General features: G+C 44.1%; 1 protein-coding gene across 1 annotated transcript in view; it reads left to right on the top strand.

Moving 5' to 3' along the window:
• CPNE1 (copine 1) overlaps nt 1–19,195 on the top strand; it is a 40,740-nt gene extending 21,545 nt beyond the window's left edge. Inside the window, 15 exon segments of the mRNA NM_001143703.1 lie at nt 10,914–11,042; nt 11,139–11,318; nt 11,474–11,548; nt 11,637–11,708; nt 11,842–11,922; nt 12,076–12,165; nt 12,281–12,367; nt 12,494–12,580; nt 12,674–12,733; nt 12,813–12,946; nt 13,043–13,097; nt 13,334–13,385; nt 18,148–18,281; nt 18,427–18,663; nt 18,871–19,195. Of these exon segments, the coding sequence (NP_001137175.1) occupies nt 10,914–11,042; nt 11,139–11,318; nt 11,474–11,548; nt 11,637–11,708; nt 11,842–11,922; nt 12,076–12,165; nt 12,281–12,367; nt 12,494–12,580; nt 12,674–12,733; nt 12,813–12,946; nt 13,043–13,097; nt 13,334–13,385; nt 18,148–18,281; nt 18,427–18,663; nt 18,871–19,011 (1,614 nt within the window). The 3' untranslated portion in view covers nt 19,012–19,195.
• The last annotated feature ends 820 nt before the right edge of the window (nt 19,196–20,015 follow it).

Raw genomic sequence — 20,015 nt, 5'->3', positions numbered from 1 at the left:
CTGCAGAGGCAGAGCCCCTCCCTCAACTGTTTCCTGCATCTTCCTGACTTCTGGGGGGATAGATATGGGAGGCCACTGTCAGCATTCTTCTGTCATGGGTCCTGAGCCTGATGGAGAAGGGGCTCCAGCCTGTGTCAGTACTCCAAATGCTTGCTTTGAAGTAGGAAGGTGGAGGTTTTGTGTAAGCATGTTCAGAGACATAAGAAAGAAAAACTTTTGCACTGATACAGTTCTGTCGTGCTTGAAGTCCACATGTTCCTTCATGGTTTGCTTCCTTCCTCATATCTATTCTGTTCTCAAGCTAGAGTCCCTTTGGAGAGTTAGACTCAGGTTGGATTTGTCCATTTTTTGATGTCTTTTGGGGACATTGGAGTCAGATCAGTGGCTTCCAAACTTTTCGATCTTCACAGAATATAACAGGATGGTAAACCCTGTGACCATTTAGTACACCATGTTTTCCCACTTTTCACTTTTTGTGTGAACGTGCACATTTTTAGCTTTATAGAATTGGGCCAAATACTGCATGGTAGCCAGACTTCTTAATATATGGATCTAAATCAAATTATTGCTTAAAGTTTTAGCTTATCGGCACAATTTTAGCAGCTCCTTAGTCATATGTATGAATACAGAATGTATAATTTTGTAGTAAGGATTTGCATATTTGGTTCAGTTTGTGACCCAAGAGGACTCTCTGAGGCTGCTGATTTAAATTTGGGAAATCCCTAAGTTAGAGAAGCAGGGTAGAAATACTTGTCTATCTTCTTCATTTCCCTTGAGCAGAAAAGAACATGGTTATGGTGGTTATGGGTATAGTTTGTCTTTTCAGTCTTACGGGAAGAGAGTACTCCGTGGGTGGTGTTCTGCCTTTTGGGAGCCTATGGAAAATTTCCTGATTTGTTTTCAAGGTTTGATCCGCACTTGAGCTGTTTCACCATGCCATGGTAGGCGTGAAAGTGAAAAGCATGGGGTGAAACCATGGCTTTGGTTTGTTGAGAGAGTGATCCTGCCATCCAGATGGGTGCTGTCTTCCTCCTCACAGCCTGGAAATGGGATTGAAGGCTTATGCCTTTCCTTTTTAGGCTTTTGGGAATGGAGAAAGGCAGTGTAACTCCTGAGCAAGAAAGGACTGATAAGTTTCAGCTCAGTTGGCACTGAAGTGGATCCAGCTATATCCCAGAGGAAAGATAGGTTCTTGGATTTATAAAGAGCTGAGTTAGAGTCTCTGAGGCAGGGGAAGCCAAAGAAAATGAAGGATTAGTAGTTACTTCCTAATGACAGAACATGGGATCCTCTATCAACAGTCTTATGTTGGTAAACTGGCTAGCTGGGGGAAGGGAAGCCTGGATTTTTAGCATTTGCGAATTTCTGTAGTTTAAAACTTACCCAGGGCACTTGCTTACAAAACTCCTTTACAGTTCTCTCATGCAATCCATACAAGTCTGCTTTAGCATGCTGCTGCAAGCATCCTCAGATATTTGAATTCCCATTATATGCTCAGGTCTGTGCTCTGTGTTAGGAGATACTGAAGCAGTGTTTGTTCTAAAGAAGCTTATTTCATTGACAGGTAAGAAGCTGGAAACTAACAGGGTACAGATGTGTGGATAGTAGCACAGAGTTAGAGGGTGTTGAGTGCTGGAAAGATCATGAAAAGAGCACATGAAAACTAGGCTTGAAGGATAATAATGGTAACACTTATTGGTAATAGTAGTATCAGACTCTATACTAAGCACCTTGCATACAGACTCGTGTAAATCCCCCATTTACACTTGAGGAACCTGAGACACAATAAATATTTTGCCCAAATTACATAGATAAGATATTCTGGTGAATTCGTAGTAATACCTCATTGTGGCTAGAAAGGAGTAATTTCAGTACTTGAAGCCTGGTCACTTCACTGCAGAACCCATACTCTTGCCCACCATATCAAGTTGCTATTAAATAAAAAGAGAAGGTTCTTTCAGTAGAGAAGGGTATAACTACAGTCCAAAGTCTTAGACTGAGTGACAGTCAGGATGTTTGAGTTCTACTCCTCATTTTACTTAACCATGTATCTCTTTAGCTAAATTTCATCTTCCCTTTCTGCTCTGAAGAACTTGGATAAGATTATTGATAACTCAGTTCCTTTTTTAATTTCTGACAGTTTGTGAATTTTTAAGTTATAAAAATGAGAGTATAGCTTCTTTAAGGAACGGTGGGGAAAGTGCCCGTCAGTTTATGAAGCTTGGAAAGCACTAAGGTTGGCAGTAGGGATTGTAAGCAGAGGAAAGCAACCTACAAGGGGAAGTGAAGGGAGTGAGACTCCAAGTAGTTGAAAGCAAAACCTGTATATTCAGTTTTTTCCATTTGTAGTTCCCAGCCAGCACCATATGGAAAGGTGCAGATTATGGGGGCATACAGAGATGAGATAACAAGGTAGTCTTTTGTACTGGATGTTCCTGGAAGACTTACTTCTCCCTTGATGGCTCCAGCAGCAGGCCAGGGCTAGATCTGGGTTATTTGTGAGGCTCCTTGGATTACCACTCCTTTCTTAGCATTAATTTAGCCATTATAAAGCACCTGCTGTTGTGAGTCACTGGAATGGAAACAAGACAGATCTGGTCCCACCCCTATTGAATTTATAGTCTCAAGGGGAAAAAGATAAGCAAGTAGATAAGATACACATTTTGCTAGGTTTGAGAACCTGGGTTTTGTTGGGTTGATACTTGACTTTAATATGGAAAACAGGAAATTCGTTGTGGCTCTGACTAGTATCCATGAGGATGCAAGTTCCATCCCTGGCCTTGCTCAGTGGGTTAAGTATCTGGTGTTGCCGTGAACTGTGGTGTAGTTTGCAGATGTGGCTCAGATCCTGCATTGCTGTGGCTATGGTATAGGACAGCAGCTGCAGCTCCAAATGCAGCCCCTAGCCTGGGAACTTCCATATGCCGTAGCTGTGGCCCTAAAAAGACAAAAAAAAAAAAAACCAACAAAACCCCAAAAAACATAGAAAACAGATCAGAGGGGACTTGAGGATAGATATGGGGGAGAACGGTTAAGAAACTATTAACAGGAGTTCCTGTTGTGGCTCTCAGGTTCAGAATCTGACATAGTCTCCGTGAGGATTCTAGTTTGATCTCTGGCCTTGCTCATGGGTTAAGCTGCAGTATAGGTTGCAGATGTGGCTTAGATCCCAAGTTGCTGTGGCTGTGATGTAGTCCAGCAGCTGCTGCTCTGATTTGACCCCTAGCCTGGAAGCTTGTATATATGGCACAGGTGCAGCCCTAAAAAAGAAAAACTATTAACAGACATCCAGGCAAGACATGCTGATTCAGAAGAGAGTACTCAGGTGTTCCCTTGTGGTACAGCAAGTTCAGGATACAGTGTTACTGCAGCAGCTTGGGTGCAAGCTGTGGTCACTGCTGTGGTGCAAGTTTGATCCCTTGCCTGGGAACTTCAGCCTGTTAAAGGTACAGCCAGACAAAAGGAAGAGAATGCACAAAGGCCTGGCAAGTATTAGCCAGATCTCTCTGACAAGAATAAATGAAAAAATTTCTAAGACTTCTCTTATTGACTCATTCAAATGTGATTATTTTAGTAATTTTTTTTTAAATTCCAGTCCTATAAAGGAAGCTGAAAAATTCCATGAGATTAATGACACTAGATGAAAAGTAAATGAGTCTAGTATAAAGTATATAGCTGTTAAAGGGACAAAAAAGTGACATGGACTAGGAGCTTTATTTATTTTTTGGTACCCACAGCATGAAAAAGTTCCTGGACCAGAGAACCCACACCACTGCAGTAAGCAATGACAATGCCAGATCCTTAACCCGCTAAGCGTCACGGAAACTCCTGAACTAAGAGTTTTCATTACAGAAGATTTCCAACCAGAGGTAGATTTTAAAGGAGATAAACAAGACTTGGGAGAGATTAATACTCCCATGCAGTAGATAATTTAAAGAGAATATGACTCAAAAGTTAAAAAATTACATATTATAAAGATTTGCTGGAGTTCTCTGGTAGCACAGTGGGTTAAGGATTCAGCATTGTCACCGCTGTGACGCGGGCTACTGCTGTGGCTCGGTTTCATTCCCTGACCCTGAACTTCCACATGCTGCAGGTGTGGCCAAAAAGATTTGCTTGTAAGAGTTCCTAATCCCAATGAGAAGGTAAAAGACTCAGATTTGTGGGAAAAATAAAAACAAAAAACCCCCATACTTATCCAGGAGGCTCTAACTTTTCAGAATGGAATCCTGCCTCATATGCTGAGAAACACATGGGCCCACAGCACTCTGGTTGGGGTTTTAGTCTGAGCTGAGAAGAAACTGAAAATAGACTAGGACCAGAATTTCCGTTGTGGCTTAGCGATAACGAACCCAACTAGTATCCACCAGGACACGGGTTCGATCCCTGGCCTCACTCAGTGGGTTAAGGATCTGGTGTTGCTGTGAGCTATGGTGTGGGTCACAAACACAGCTCGGATCCTGCATTATGGTGGCTGTGGTGTGGGCTGTCAGCTACACCTCCAATTCGACCCCTGGCCTGGGAATTTCCATCTGACATGGGTGCTGCCCCAAAAGGACCAAAAAAAAAAAAAAAAGTCTAGGGCTAGTTGTGGAGAATGTGTTAGAAATGGTAACAGACTAGAAAAGAATGCTCTAGTCTGCCAGAAATTGGGGCCTAGCTCAGGAAGAACTCCTGGCCCTCTGCATGTGTTTGCCCCAGACCAAAAGCATCTCTCTCTGGGCTCTTTGAGAAGTTACAGAGTGAGGGGAAGATTACAGTTGTTGCCTGTAATCTTACCACCACACTTAAGTACTGCTAATACTCTTATACTGCGCAATAAAGCCTTTATCAGGGATAAACTGGAGTCCTCCATTTAAATTTTGCCCGGATATTTTATTATGAACACTTTCACCATACAAAAATGTTGAGAAAATTATTCAGTGAATTCCCATATATCCACCATTTAGATTCTACAATTTAAATTTTTCTGTATTTGTTTCACCGTTTAACAAACCTTTTTCTTTCTTTCTCTTTTTGGCTGCACCTTGCAGCAATCTGATGTGGGTTCTTAGTTCCCAGATCAGGGATTGAACTGGTGTGGCAGTGGTGAAAGCACTGAAACCTAACTTACTAGACCACCAGGGAACTCCCTCAATAAACCATTTTAATTTCTGATGTATTTCAAAGAAGTTGCAAAGCTTCAACACACTTCACTTAAAAACATTTCAGTGTGCCTTACCTTGTGTTCAATATTTGTTGATGGGTTTGGGGGCAGGAGGACTGATAAGATTTACATACAGCAAGATGTATATATTAGATGAAAACGACAGATTCACCTGTGACACATGTTCCTATCTAGGTAAAGAACTTTTATGTTTTCCCTAGAATTCTCTTCTGCCTCTTCTCACTTAATACCTGCCCATCCCCTGGGGGACAGGGGAAGAACAACCACTATTCTGAATTTTTTCACCATAGATTAGATTTGCCTGTCCTGGAATTCCCACTGTAGCTAAACAGAAGTAAATCTGACTAGGATCTATGAGGATGCGGGTTCGATCCCTGGCCTCACTCAGTGGCTTAAGGATCTGGCATTGCCATGAGCTGTGGTGTAGGTTGCAGACACGGCTCAGATCTGGTGTTGCTGTGGCTGTAGTGTAGGCTGGCAGCTATAGCTCTGATTTGACCAGTAGCTTGGGAACCTCCATATGCTGAGGGTGTGGCCTTAAAAAGACAAAACCAAAAGTTTTGCCTCTCCTAAACTTTCTAAGTATAATTATGCATTTTATGCTTCACATTCATCTGTGTTATAGATATTAATAGTTAGTTTCTATTTTCTGCTTAGTAGCTTTCTATTACATCTACATACATATTACGATTTGTTTATCCATTCTCATTGCTGGACATTTGGGTTGTTTCAGGTTTTTGGCTATTATAAATAAAGTCGCTATGAACATTCATGTACAAATCTTTTTGTGGACTTAATGTTTTTATTTCTTTTGGATAAAAATCTAGAGTGTAAGTGCTCTCAGACTAGGTATATGTTTGGTTTTCTAATAAGCCGCCAGACCATTATAGTGGTACATTTAATTCTTTCACTAACAAGGTATGAGAATTCCTTGTCAACCTTTGGTGTTGTCGGTTTTTTACTTTTAGCTGATGTGATAAGTATGTAATAGTATCTCATTGTGGTTTTAGTTTGCATTTCCCCGATGACTAATGCCATTGATCACTTCTGCCTTTGCTTATTTCCAGTTCATGTATTTTCCTATATGAAGTATCAGATCATTTTGGGGGTCAGTTTTTAAATTGACATTTAACATTGAGTTCTGAGTCCTGCACTTAAATTTTAAAGCTCAGTCGTAGAAGACTACAACTTCCATATTACTGCTGGGCATCAGTTCAAATGGAAAAGGCATGAAGGTTTGAGTTGAGCAGAAGCACATTTAACATTTATTCAGCAAGTGCTTATGAGTACCAACTAAGTACTAGTATTAGGGATACAGAAATAATACCTAGCCCTAGTTCCAAGGAACTCAGATTATGAGGGTAGACAGAAATGAAAATCCCAATGTAGTGGTTTCAGTATTAAGTCACTAAATATTTACTGAGTACCTACTATAGAGTAGGTACTATTGTAGGTATTGTAGCTATAGAGAAAGGCAAACCAGACATAGATCTTACTCTAATGCAGCTTATTTTTTGGAGCATATATGGGGAAGACAGTGCAGAGGCCCTGAGATGGGGAATGAGATTGATATTGAGTATATGTGGATCAGAAATGAAACCTAGCTGGAATATACTTGCATAACTAGATTTTAGGCATGAGTCAGGTCTTGCAGGGCCTTGTAGACCATGGAGAGAACTTTGGATTTTATTTTGAGTGTTTGGAAAGCCATTCTAAAGTTTTAATCAGAGAAATGGTATGAGCTGGTTTCTGTTGGGCTGACAAGCAGTGTGTTTGTGTATATACGTACATACACGTGTGCTTATGTGAAAAACTGGTGAAGAAACCATTGCAGTTGTCCAGAGGAGAGAGAATAAATCCTACCTGGGAAACATGGGCAGGATTTCATGAAGGATTAATGTCATAGCATAATCTTGGATGAAAAGGTATTTGCTGGGTAGGAAAGTCAGGTATTACTAGCATGTGTGTGTTTGAGGAACCTAAAATAGGTTTGTTTGACGAGTTGAGTGAGTGGTAGAATCACAGGAGGTAGAAGAGTCTAAGAAGGGCTTTGAAGGTTGAATTACAGATACAGTGTCATCCTATTACATAGTTACTTAATTCTTTATAAATGTTCATTCTGGAGTTGTGCCCTAAGGTGGCTGTGCTAGGAGTTTGGCTTTAAACCTAAGAGCCATGGGCAGCTAAACATGGTTGCTAGTTAGAGTAGAGACTTTCTGGAAGCTGGAATTAAGAATGACTAGGCACTGATAAGGATGGAAAAACTAGGGAGGAGGCAAGAAAAGTGAAGCCCTAAGTGAAGTAGAAGTTGAACTGATGGTGTAGAGGCTTTGGGCTTAGAATGAATAATCAGGAGGACTTGAGATGTGGATTGGGGGCAAAAAGCTAGAGTCCCTTTTAAAAATACAAAATAAACAGTATAAAATACAGCAACAATACAGAAGTATATAGAATTAAATTTCTCACCTTTATTCTACTCCTCTGAGGTATACATGAAAGTTGAATTTATTTGGTGTGTCTTCTCTTTTTTACATGTGCATATTTATCTTGTGTATGTATTTAAACCGATTGTATATACACATATAGTTGAAGTTTAAAATGGGGTTATATACTTTTTGCCATTTTTTGTAACTATTTTTTCTTACAATAGCAGTATAATACAGTTCTGCCTGTTTATTTACCTACTACTTGGCATTCCATTGTTTGAATGTACCATAATTTACTTAGTCACCACCTAATTGACAGATATTTAAGCTGCCTCAGGTTTTTCATTCTTCTGTGCAATAGTGAAATGCGTCTTCATTTGTCTCCATACTGTGCAACACTGCCTGAGAGAGTATGTGAGGTGAGAAGCATGGAGTCAGACTATGATTTGGGGGAAGTTGTTGTCCCCCTCCCTCCCTTGGGAGTATGTGTTGTACCCTGGATGCTTGTGGAACCTCCAAAGTGATGATCAGGCTGGTCAGAAGTCTAAACGCCACATTCTAGTGGTAATATGCAAAAGAGCTGGGGCTGTTTCTCTAGATTTTAGCTTGGGATTCACTGCTTCCAGGGATCAGATGGTTCTCAGGAAGATGGGGTAAGGTTTTCCTGTAGAATTTTAGGTTGGGGAAGAAATAAGACAACGTGTAGAAGTGACAATTCAACACACTTGGGTTGGTTTGTGTGGGACTTTTTTTGTTTTTTGGCCGCCTAGAAGCATATGGATTTCCTGGAGCAGGAATCAGATCTGAGCCATAGTTGAAACCTATGCTGCAGATGTGGCAATGTCAGGTCCTTAACCCACTGTGCCAGGCTGGGGATTGAACATGTGTCCTGGCACTGCAGAGACGCCACCGATCCTATTATCCTCAGTGGGAATTCCTTAGGTAGGGCTTTATGAAGCAGGGTTTTTGATGGCTGGATAATAAGAATGGTGGGTTTTCTATCATTGGATGCATTGAAGCAGAGGCTGAGGTGCTATGGAGAGACAGTATGTGAAGGAATACTCTTAAGAATCATTCCAGTTTGGGTTGATAACAGCATTTGGGATGGAGAACATGAGGCATGAAGCTGGCAGCAGCACTAACTGTGGGCTGGGTTGGGGTAAGGACTGACTGAAGGTCGGTTTATAGGAGGTTGAGATTGGAGGCATCCTTGAGTGTAGTGCCAGGAAACCAGGAATACTGTTGAGTGAAGCTGGGTGAGAGATCTGACCTTGTATGCACTCTTGGTACAGATGGTCTGCAGGTGGTATCTGTCAGGGGGAACATAGGGGGGTTAGGGAGGAGCCTGAGGATAACGGTTCCGGTTACTTAGGAGGAGGGGTCATGGTGATCCATGTAAGAAGATAGTGTTTCTAGCAGAGGAAATGGATGAATCGGAGAATCTTGTTGCTGTTTGATTTACAGTGAGTTTGGAGATGGCTGAGCTGGGGGTGAAGGCTGAAGATGGCTCTTTGGACTTCATTGAGCAAATATTTATTATCTAGATGCTTGAGATAGAACAGTGAACAGAACAAATATCCCTTCCCTCATGGAATTTACATTCCAGTGGGAAAAACATGTGTATTTAGTTTGAATATTAGACAGTGATAAATGGTAAAGAGAAGAAAATAGGACATGGGTATGGGATATGTAAGTGGTAGTAGGGTTGAAATTTTAGAGTGGCCAGGAAAGGAGAAGATGAGGAGTTCCCGTCGTGGCGCAGTGGTTAACGAATCTGACTAGGAACCATGAGGTTTTTGGTTCAATCCCTGGCCTTGCTCAATGGGTTAAGGATCCGGCATTGCTGTGAGCTGTGGTGTAGGTCTGACTCAGCTTGGATCCCGCATTGCTGTGGCTCTGATGTAGGCCGGTGGCTACAGCTCCGATTAGACCCCTAGCCTGGGAACCTCCATATGCCGTGGGAAGCGGCCCTAGAAAAGACAAAAAAAAAAAAAAAAATGGAGAAGATGATTTTGAATAGAGACCTAGAGGGTGTGAGGGAACAGCAAGCTGTGTGGGGTACCTGAAGGAAGAGCATTAGCATTCTAGGTGTTGAGGTCGAAACAGGCTTATTTGAAGAATGACAACCAGACCTGTGTGGGCAGAATGGAATGAGCAAGAGTGGTGTTAGGAGATAAGTTATCGAGATCTCAATCTTTTAAGGCCTTGTAGGCCATTGTAGAGTTTGAATTTTTTTCAAGCAATGGGAAATCATTATTGGGTTTGGGGGGAGGTATGACAATGGCCTGAATCACATTTTAATGGGATCACTCTGGTTTCTGTGTTGAGAATAGCCTGTTAATGTGAGGATAAGGGAGTAGAGATGAGGATGGCATAGGATAAGGGAGACCTATTAAAGAGGGCAGTGCCGGAGTTCCTGTTGTGGCTCAGTGGTTAACGAATCCAACTAGGAACCATGAGGTTTCGGGTTCAATCCCTGGCCTTGCTCAGTGGGTTAAGAATCCGGCGTTGCCGTGAGCTGTGGTGTAGGTCTCAGGTGCGGCTCAGATCCCGCGTTGCTGTGGCTCTGGTGTGGGCCAGCAGCTACAGCTCCAATTAGACCCCTAGTTTGGGAACCTCCGTGTACTGCGAGAGCAGCCCAAGAAATGGCAAAAAGACAAAAAAAAAAAAAAAAAAAGGCAGTGCCACAAGTCCAGTGAGAGATTATGATGGCTTGGACTGGATAGTGTACATTGTGAGGACTTGGCTATAAGCAGCTGATTAGAGGCTAGGAGAATCAGTGTGGAGATCCTAACTCTACCCCAAGATGTAGGGCCCCATGGTTAGCAGGATGTCGTTATGAGGAAGAGACTTTGGGGAGCAGGATCTGTGTCATGGTTGTGTTTGGGGCATTGCTGGGTTTGGAACTTGAATTAAGACCTGATCTGGGGCTAATAAGGGCATCGGAGTGAGGTTCGTTGGTTTCTGAGGGTTGGAGATCCAAGTCTGGGGAGCATTATTGGGATTAGAACCAATTTGGGGGTGGGGACTAATTTGAGGTCAGAGTTGTTGATAGAGGCGAGTACGCTTTTTCTGCATTTTCCCATCATACTCGTGGACCAGCGTTGGTTGTAACCACCATGTCCCATCCCGCTGAGCTTACGCAAGGGGACTGGAGGGGTATGGAAGCTATAGAGCCTTCTTTTCCTTGGGTGTCAGTGGGAGTGGACACAAACTCAATCCTGCCTCGGTAAAGCCAGGCGGCTTTACAATTTGGGACCTATAATCAGGGAAGGGTGGAAAAGGGTCCTCAGTGTCTGATTCGGGTCGTTTTTCCTCAGATGGCCCACTGCGTGACCTTGGTTCAGCTGTCCATTTCATGTGACCACCTCACTGACAAGGACATCGGCTCCAAGTCTGACCCACTCTGTGTCCTTTTACAGGATGTAGGAGGGGGCACCTGGGCTGAGGTGAGAGGACCACTGGTTGAGAGTTGTGGTGGGAGGCTAGGGCTGTTTTGGAGTGGAGGGTCCATGACTGTAATGCTTATTGGCTTCTGCCCACAGCTTGGCCGTACAGAGCGAGTACGGAACTGCTCGAGCCCTGAGTTCTCCAAGACTCTGCAGCTTGAGTACCACTTTGAAACGGTTCAAAAACTCCGATTTGGTATCTATGACATAGACAATAAGACGCCTGAGCTGGGGGATGATGACTTCCTAGGAGGGGCTGAGTGTTCCCTAGGACAGGTATGTAGGGCCAGGGGGTTAGAATCCTCCAGACACAGATATAAGTAAGAGCCCTGTCGGATAACCCAGCCTGCTTGGAACTTGGATGTGGAGGTTAACCAGGACCTAACTTTGCCTGAGATCTTGATATCCTGTCCATCTCTGCCCTGTCCCAGATTGTATCCAGCCAGATACTAACTCTACCCTTGATGTTGAAGCCTGGAAAACCTGCTGGGCGAGGGACCATCACGGTAAGGAAGATTTCTACCAGGTGGGTAGGGGTGCTTATATCAATGAGGAATTCATGAGATGATAAAGTTTCTTGCCTCCCTGATCTAGGTCTCAGCTCAGGAGTTGAAGGATAGTCGAGTAGTGACCATGGAGGTGGAGGCCAGAAACCTAGATAAGAAGGTGTGTGGAAGCAAGCTCTGGGGTTCAAGAATTAGGTGGACAGGGATTGTGTGTTGGGTGGGGTGAATAATGGTCTTTCATAGTGGTTGTCTCTGCCTGCATCTTACAACTGGCATCTCTGTGTTACTGACAGGACTTCCTGGGGAAATCAGATCCATTCTTGGAGTTCTTCCGCCAGGGTGATGGGAAATGGCACCTGGCATACAGATCAGAGGTGTGAGGTGATCTGGGATTGGGTGTGGTGGGGTAAGAGAGAATCTCCAGGGGCTCGTCACTCATGGAGAGAGAGTGCATATGGGTAGGGAAGGATGGCAGCTCCCCACGTGCCAACCCAGAGCTCACTGGAGGCCTTGTGCTCCACATTCAGGTCATCAAGAACAACCTGAACCCTACTTGGAAGCGCTTCTCTGTTCCTTTTCAGCATTTCTGTGGGGGAGACCCCAGTACACCCATCCAGGTGAGGAGCTTGCCTCCTGAATGGACTGAGCAGGGGCAGAGGGCCTGGGGAGGGATTTATTCTCACCTGCCACCTGCCTCCGGGTCTTTATATACACACACACCTTCCCTCCCAGGTGCGATGTTCGGATTATGACAGCGATGGTTCACATGATCTCATTGGTACCTTCCACACTACCTTGGCCCAACTGCAGGCAGTCCCGGTGAGTGCAGGGGTGTTGATGTGGGCTGAGAGGGCCACAGCCCCAGGAGAACAGGGAGGACAGGGCAGCTCCAGTCCTGGCTGATGCTGTGGAAGTTTTCTATCCTACTTATTCTTTCCTTATCAGGCTGAGTTTGAATGCATCCACCCTGAGAAACAGCAGAAAAAGAAAAGCTACAAGAACTCTGGAATAGTCCGTGTCAAGATTTGTCAGGTATGACAGTAGCTCATGTGTCCCAGTGTCTGACTCCTAAGTGCCATGGTCCCAACCCCTTCATCCCAGCTCTGACCCTGGTTTCATCTTCAGGTAGAAACAGAGTATTCATTCCTGGACTATGTGATGGGAGGCTGTCAAATCAACTTCACTGTAAGTTGCTTTATCATGGACAAGAGAACTGATCTGGGGTTCAAGGTGTCCTGCAGCTCACCCTCTCCCTTCCTCCCAGGTGGGTGTGGACTTCACAGGCTCCAATGGAGATCCTTCCTCACCTGATTCTCTGCACTACCTGAGCCCAACAGGGGTCAATGAGTACCTGACAGCACTGTGGAGTGTGGGCAGCGTGGTTCAGGACTATGACTCGTAAGTAACTTTGTCTTTTGCCCCCCCTCCACTCTTTCAGCCTCTGTGCTCATAATCCTCTCACTGCCTCTTCCCCGACTCATTGTCTTCCCACAGGGACAAGCTGTTCCCAGCATTTGGATTTGGGGCTCAGGTACCCCCTGACTGGCAGGTGAGTTTTCTCTTCCCCTCCCCTACTCATGTATTTAGTTTCAGGTCCTGATATTGGGGAATGTGGTAAACTTGCTGCTTGGCACTTAGCTTTATGAGGAGTTGCAGGAAGGCATCCTTGCAGGCATGTGTGTAACAAATAGCTCCTATAAGATGCTTAGTGTATACCATAATGCCCTTTTTCGTAGCACAAAAGTGGTGATGGGGAAGGAACTTCATTTTCACTCTTGCTCTTAGGTCTCCCATGAATTTGCCTTGAACTTCAACCCCAGTAACCCCTACTGTGCAGGTAAGTACCCCCATCCTCCAGTGTAAGGCATATCTGTCCACCTCTAGAGGGCCAAGCCTATACAGGCAAGGGAAAATGGGGGTGGGGGAATATATACCTGGCTTCACTGTCCAGGGGAATGGATTTTAGAGCTAGGCCTCTGGAATCAAATTTTCATCCTGCCACTTGTTAGTCACGTGACTTGGATCCAGTTGCTTAGCTTCTGTGTGCCTTGGCTTCATAATGAGGTTAAATATTGTAGGATACTGAGTATTTAAGAGGCTGTGTATGAAGGTAAATTTTAAGCAATAAGCCTAACACATACTGAGTGCTCTCTAAATGATAGCTGTTATATTATCATTATTTTCTTAGCTAGAAGCTCACAGGGACTTATCTGGGCATCAGTGAAAGCCTTGGTGCTTCCCTGAATACTCTTTTTGGGTACTTTTTGCCCCAAGCTCTTGTGTCTCCCTAGCTTGCGCACTAGCAACAAGCTGAAATGGAAAACTTGACCTAACTGATCTGACCTGGGTTATTTTGACATGGGCTTGGATTTAGAGAAAAGTTGTGGGAGTTCCCATCATGGCTCAATGGTTAATGAATCTGACTAGGAACCATGAGGTTGCGGGTTCAATCCCTGGCCTCACTCAGTGGGTTAAGGATCCGGCGTTACCGTGAGCTGTGGTATAGGTCGCAGACGCAGTTTGGATCTGGCATTGCTGTGGCTCTGGCGTAGGCCGGAGGCTACAGCTCCAATTAGACCTCTAGCCTGGGAACCTCCATGTGCTCTGGGTGTGGCCCTAGAAAAGACAAAAAGACAAAAAAAAAAAAAATTGTAAGAATAGTTATACGGATTCAGATCATTGAAGATCAGGGGTCAGGACCTTGGTCACAGGTGGTTGTTGTTTTCTTTCATCTGGATTCCTTAAATTTGAATATTTTATCTCATGGTTCCTAGTTGGACTTGCTTCTGCTGCGCCATGGCAGGAACTCCAGATTATACTTTTTGATGGGAATACCACAGAAGCAACGCTGTGTATTCTTCTTGGAGCACCATGTCAAGAGGCACCAATTCAGGAGGCACATGATGTTGATTTTATCCTCTTACCAGTCTTATTAACTTGGATCACTGATGACTGGGTTGAGGGAGTCCTCCAGGTTCCTCTACAAGTACTGTTTTTTTTGTTTTTTTCTTTATATGTAATTTTTAAATTTTAAAAATATTGAAGTATGGTTGATTTGCAATGTTGTGTTAGTTTCTTGTGTACAGACAGTATTTATATATATATTGAGTTCCCGTTGTGACTCAGCAGAAACCCGACTATGATCCATGAGGATGCAGGTTCGATCCCTGGCCCCGCTCATTGGGTTAAGGATCCAGTGTTGCTGTGAGTCGTGGTGTAGGTCACAGACGAGGCTCAGATCTGGTGTTGCTGTGACAGTGGCTGTGGCTGGCAGCTGCAGCTCTAATTCGACCCCTAGCCTGGGAACTTTCATATACCATAGTTGTGGCCCTATAAAAAGCCAAAAAAAAAAGGAAAAGTATTTATATATATAAATATATGCTTATATATACTTTATACATGTATGTATATATACTTTTTTCCAATTCTTTTCCATTATAACTTATTATTTGTTTCAATTTCAGGATATTGAATATAGTATTGAGTTTAGTTCTCTGTGCTATACAGTAGGCCCTTTTGTTTATCCATTTCATGTATAGGAGATTTTATCTGCTAATACCAAACTCCTAACTTAGCCTTCTTCTACCTCCTTTCCTTTTTGGTAACCATAAATATGTTTTCTGTATCTGTGAATCTCTTTCTGTTTTGTAAATAAGTTCATTTGTATCATATTTTAGATTGCACATATGAGTGATTTCCTATGGTATTTGTCTTTTTCTTTCTTACTTCACTTAGTATGATCATCTCTAGGCCCTTGCATGTTGCTGCCAATGGCATTATTTCATTCTTTTATGTGGCCGAGTAATACTACATTGTGTATGTGTATATATTTCACATCTTTTTTCACTTTTTATTTTATTCCTTTTTCTTTTTTGGGCCATACCCTCGGCATATGGAGGTTCCCAGGCTAGGGGGTCGAATTGGAGCTGAAGCCACTGGTCCACGTCACAGCCACAGCAACTTGAGATCTGAGCCGTGTCTGCAACCTACACCACAGCTCATGGCAACTGAGTGGGGCCAGGGATCAAACCTGCATCCTCATTGTTCCTGGTTGGGTTTGTTAACCCCCGAGTCACAAGGGAACTCCCCCATATCTTCTATATCCATTTGTCTGTCTGTGGTTTGTGTCTTGGCTGTTGTAAATAATGCTGCTATGGCATGGTGCATGTGTCTTTTTTGGGAGGGGGGCTGCACCCATGGCATATGGAGGTTTCCAGGCTAGGGGTCGAATTGCAGCTATGGTGGCCAGCCTACACCACAGCCACAGCAACACCAGATCCTAGCCGCATCTACAACCTACACCACAGCTCACAGCAACGCCAGAACTTTAACCCACTGAGCGAGGGCAGGGATCAAACTCGCAACCTCATGGTTCCTAGTTGGATTTTTTTCTGCTGCACCACAATGGGAACTCCTACATGTATCTTTTCATATTGGAGTTTTCTCTGGATATATGCCCAGGAGTAGGATTGCTGGATCACAAAGCAACTCTTTTTTTAGTTTTTTAAGGAACCTCCATGTTGTTTTCCATAGTGGCTTTGCCAGTTTACATTCCCATTAACACTGTGGGAGGGTTCCTTTTTCTCCACACCCTCTCCAGTGTTTATTATTTGTAGTTTTTTTTTTTGTTTTGTTTTGTTTTTTTTTTTTTTTTTTTTGTCTTTTGTCTTTTAGGACTGCACCTGCAGCATATAGAGGTTCCCAGGCTAGGGGTCCAATCGGAGCTGTAGCCGCTGGCCTACACTGCAGCCACAGCAGTGCGGGATCTGAGCCGCGTCTGTGACCTACACCACAGCTCACGGCAACGCCGGATCCTTAACCCACTGAGCAAGGCCAGGGATCAATCCCGAAACCTTATGGTTCCTAGATGGATTTGTTTCTGCCACACCATGACGGGAACTCCCTCTAGATTTTTTTAATGATGGTCATTCTGACTTGTGTGATGTGATATGTCATTTTAGTTTTGATTTGCATTTCTCTAATAATTAGCAATGGTGAGCATCTTTTCACATGCCTATTGACCCTCTGTATGTCTTCTTTTAGAGAAATGTCTTTTCAGCTCTTCTGTCCATTTTTCGATTGGGTTATTACTGCATTGTGTGGGCTGTTTGCATGTTTTAGAAATTAAGCCCTCGTTGGTCCTGTCGTTTGCAAATATTTTCTCCCAATCTATAGGTTGTCATTTTGTTTTGCTTATGGTTTCCTTTGCTATGCAAAAGCTTATAGGTCCTATCTGCTTATTTTTGCTTTTATTGCCTTGGAAGACTGACCTAAGAAAACAATGCTACTATTTATGTCAGAGATTTTTTTTTCCTATCTTTTTAGGGCTGCACCCACGGCATGCAGAGGTTCCCAGGCCAGGGGTTGAGTCAGAGTTGTAGCAGCCGGCCTACACCACAGCAACACCAGATTCGAGTTGCGTCTTCAACCTGTACCACAGCTCATGGCAACGCCGGATCCTTAACCCACTGAGCAAGGCCAGGGATTGAACCTGCATTCTCATGGATGCCAGTCAGATTCGTTTCCGTTGAGCCATGATGGGAACTCCCAGAGATATTTCCTTTTTTCTTTTTTTTTTTGCTTTTTAGGGCCGCACCTGCAGCAAGTGGAAGTTCCCAGGCTAGGAGTGGAATCATATCTGTAGTTACCAGCCTACACCACAGCCATGGCAGTGCAGGATCTGAGCCGCACCTGCAACCTACACCACAGCTCATGGCAATACGGATCCTTAACCCACTGAGTGAGGCCAGGGATGGAACCCGTGTCCTCCTAGATGCTAGTTGGGTTTGTTTGGGCCTCAACAGAAACTTCTGCCCATTTTCTGCTCTTGGAGCTTTATGATATCATGTCTTATATTTAAGTCTTTAAGCCATTTTGAGTTTACTTTTGTGTATGGTATGAGAGTGTTCTAACATCATTAGCAGCTGTCCAGCTTTCCCAGTACCACTTAAAGAGACTGTCTTTTCTCCATTGTCTATTCTTGTTTTGTCAGCAGTTTATTAATTGACCATAGGTGTGTGGATCTTTTTTTTTTTTTTTTTTTTTAAGTTAATAGTAAGTACCTTTTGGGAGGATTCTTTGAGGCTGTATAAATATCAAGTCACTCATCAATTTTTCCCTCTAGTTTTTGCATCCCTTGATGATACTTGCCTGAATCAATTATCTCTGATTATCAAATGATTCTGTACTTTTTCCTTCTACATTAAGGAAGAGCTTTCCCTTCTCTCCCATTATTTATTTAATATCCCTCTAGATTCTTATTTTATCAAATGAGTTGCAATTTATTTTTTTATTAAGTGGGTTATAATCTGATACTCTACTCTCTTATATTTGTTCAGGGGGATACCCCCAAATCTGTGTTTTAATTCAAGCTGTGATTTAGGGCACATGCCCTTCCTCTCTTTGGCCTTAATTTTCTCATCTGTAGGATAAGGTTAACCTTGGGTTACAGGGGTGACTGAATGAAACAAGTTCCCAAATCTCTTTGGCCAGAAGAGGATAATGTCAGGACTGCCTCAAACCCATGAGTCCCTGTATTTTACACTGTTTTTTTTTTTTTTTTTTTTTTTTTTTTTTTTTTTTTTGCCTTTCTTCTGTAGGCATCCAGGGCATTGTGGATGCCTACCGCCAGGCCCTACCCCAAGTTCGCCTCTATGGTCCCACCAACTTTGCACCCATCATCAACCATGTGGCCAGGTTTGCAGCCCAGGCTGCTCATCAGAAGAGTGCCTCGGTGAGGGTCATGGGAGGTAGTGGGGGGGTGGACGTGGTCACTAGCTCCCTTGAGGAGTATGTAATAAGAGACTTGTCAGTGGGAGAATGTGTGGCTGGGAGGTTTAGAGGGTCCTCCTCAGTAATATGAATGGACTTGCCTTTAGCAATACTTCGTGCTGTTGCTGCTAACTGATGGTGCTGTGACAGATGTGGAGGCCACACGTGAGGCTGTGGTTCGAGCCTCCTACCTGCCCATGTCAGTGATCATCGTGGGTGTGGGTGGTGCTGACTTCGAGGCCATGGAGCAACTGGACGCTGATGGCGGACCCCTGCATACACGCTCCGGGGAGGCAGCTGCTCGTGACATAGTGCAATTTGTGCCCTACCGCCGCTTTCAGAATGTAAGTAGAGACAAGCCTGGGAGCAGAACAGATCTGGGAGTTTAGTCTTCCACCTCTCCTTGCTGTGAGTGGGGATACTTACCCTTTCATCTGAGCCTGGGACAGCGTTGGGTTTTGGATTTTGTATCCTTTCTTGGGTATGAAATGTTGTTGACCCTGGGAAGCTGTTATAGGCCATCACTGAACTTGACCCTCTTCTCCTGGCAGGCCCCTCGAGAGGCATTGGCGCAGACTGTACTTGCAGAAGTACCCACGCAACTGGTTTCCTACTTCAAGGCCCAAGGTTGGGCTCCATTCAAGCCACTCCCACCCCCAACCAAGGGCCCTGCACAGGCCCCTCAGGCCTAGATTCCCTTGGCCTAGATTCCTTAGGACTGTGGCCAGTCCTCAATCCTATGTTCCCAAGGTCCCCCAACCCTGAACACACATTCCTCAGTGCTTGCACTTTCTGTTTTGTACTTTTATACTTCCTCCTCTCCATCCCACTGGCTTGCCCAGGAGCCCCTCATTCAATAAAGATCAATGAAGAACACTGTTTGCTACCACTTTGTGTTTGGGGTGGGAATCTGTGATTAGCCATGCTTGCTTCTGTCTGAGCTTGTTTGCTGACCTTAGGGGTTGTTGACTGAAGGATTCCTCACTCAAAGAAATTGGGTATTTCTGGCCAGATATCTAGAGTCACTAACTCTTGTTGAAAATGCAGTAAATGTAAGCCAAACACCTAACCTGCCCTGCCTCAGAGCAGAGCTGAGCTGGGAGCACAGAAAAGTGGAAAGTGCTGGCCGGGCGTGTTTTAAGATGGAGCAGGGGCTATGCTAGACTTCCTGAAGGATGGAGCAGTGGAGATTCTAGGCCTAAAAATAGGCTACAATAGCCTTATTGGTTTTTTGGGGTTTTTGTTTTTTGTCTTTTTAAGGCCACACTGTGGCATAAGGAAGTTCCCAGGCTAGGGGGTCTAATCAGAGCTGCAGCTATCAGCCTGCACCACAACCAAATCAGATCCAAGCTGCATATCTGACCTACACCACAGCTCACAGCAGTGCCGGATCCTTTACCCACTGAGCGAGGCTAGGGATAGAACCTGCATCCTCATGGATACTAGTCAGGTTCATGACTACTGAGCCATGATGGGAACTCCCTGAAATTTTTTTTTTTTTTTTTTTTTGTCTTTTTGCCATTTCTTGGGCTGCTCACGTGGCATATGGAGGTTCCCAGGCTAGGGGTCTAATCAGAGCTGTAGCCACCAGCCTACGCCAGAGCCACAGCAACGCGGGATCTGAGCCGCGTCTGCAACCTACACCACAGCTCACGGCAACGCCAGAACCTTAACCCACTGAGCAAGGCCAGGGATC

This window comes from Sus scrofa, chromosome 17 (genome assembly GCF_054392235.1).
Source record: "Sus scrofa isolate SSC_HxYL_T2T_F1_AM1 chromosome 17, Sscrofa_HxYL_maternal_Yorkshire_Landrace_v2.0, whole genome shotgun sequence".
Taxonomy (NCBI): Eukaryota; Metazoa; Chordata; class Mammalia; order Artiodactyla; family Suidae; genus Sus; species Sus scrofa.
This window is presented reverse-complemented; position numbering and strand designations above follow the sequence as displayed.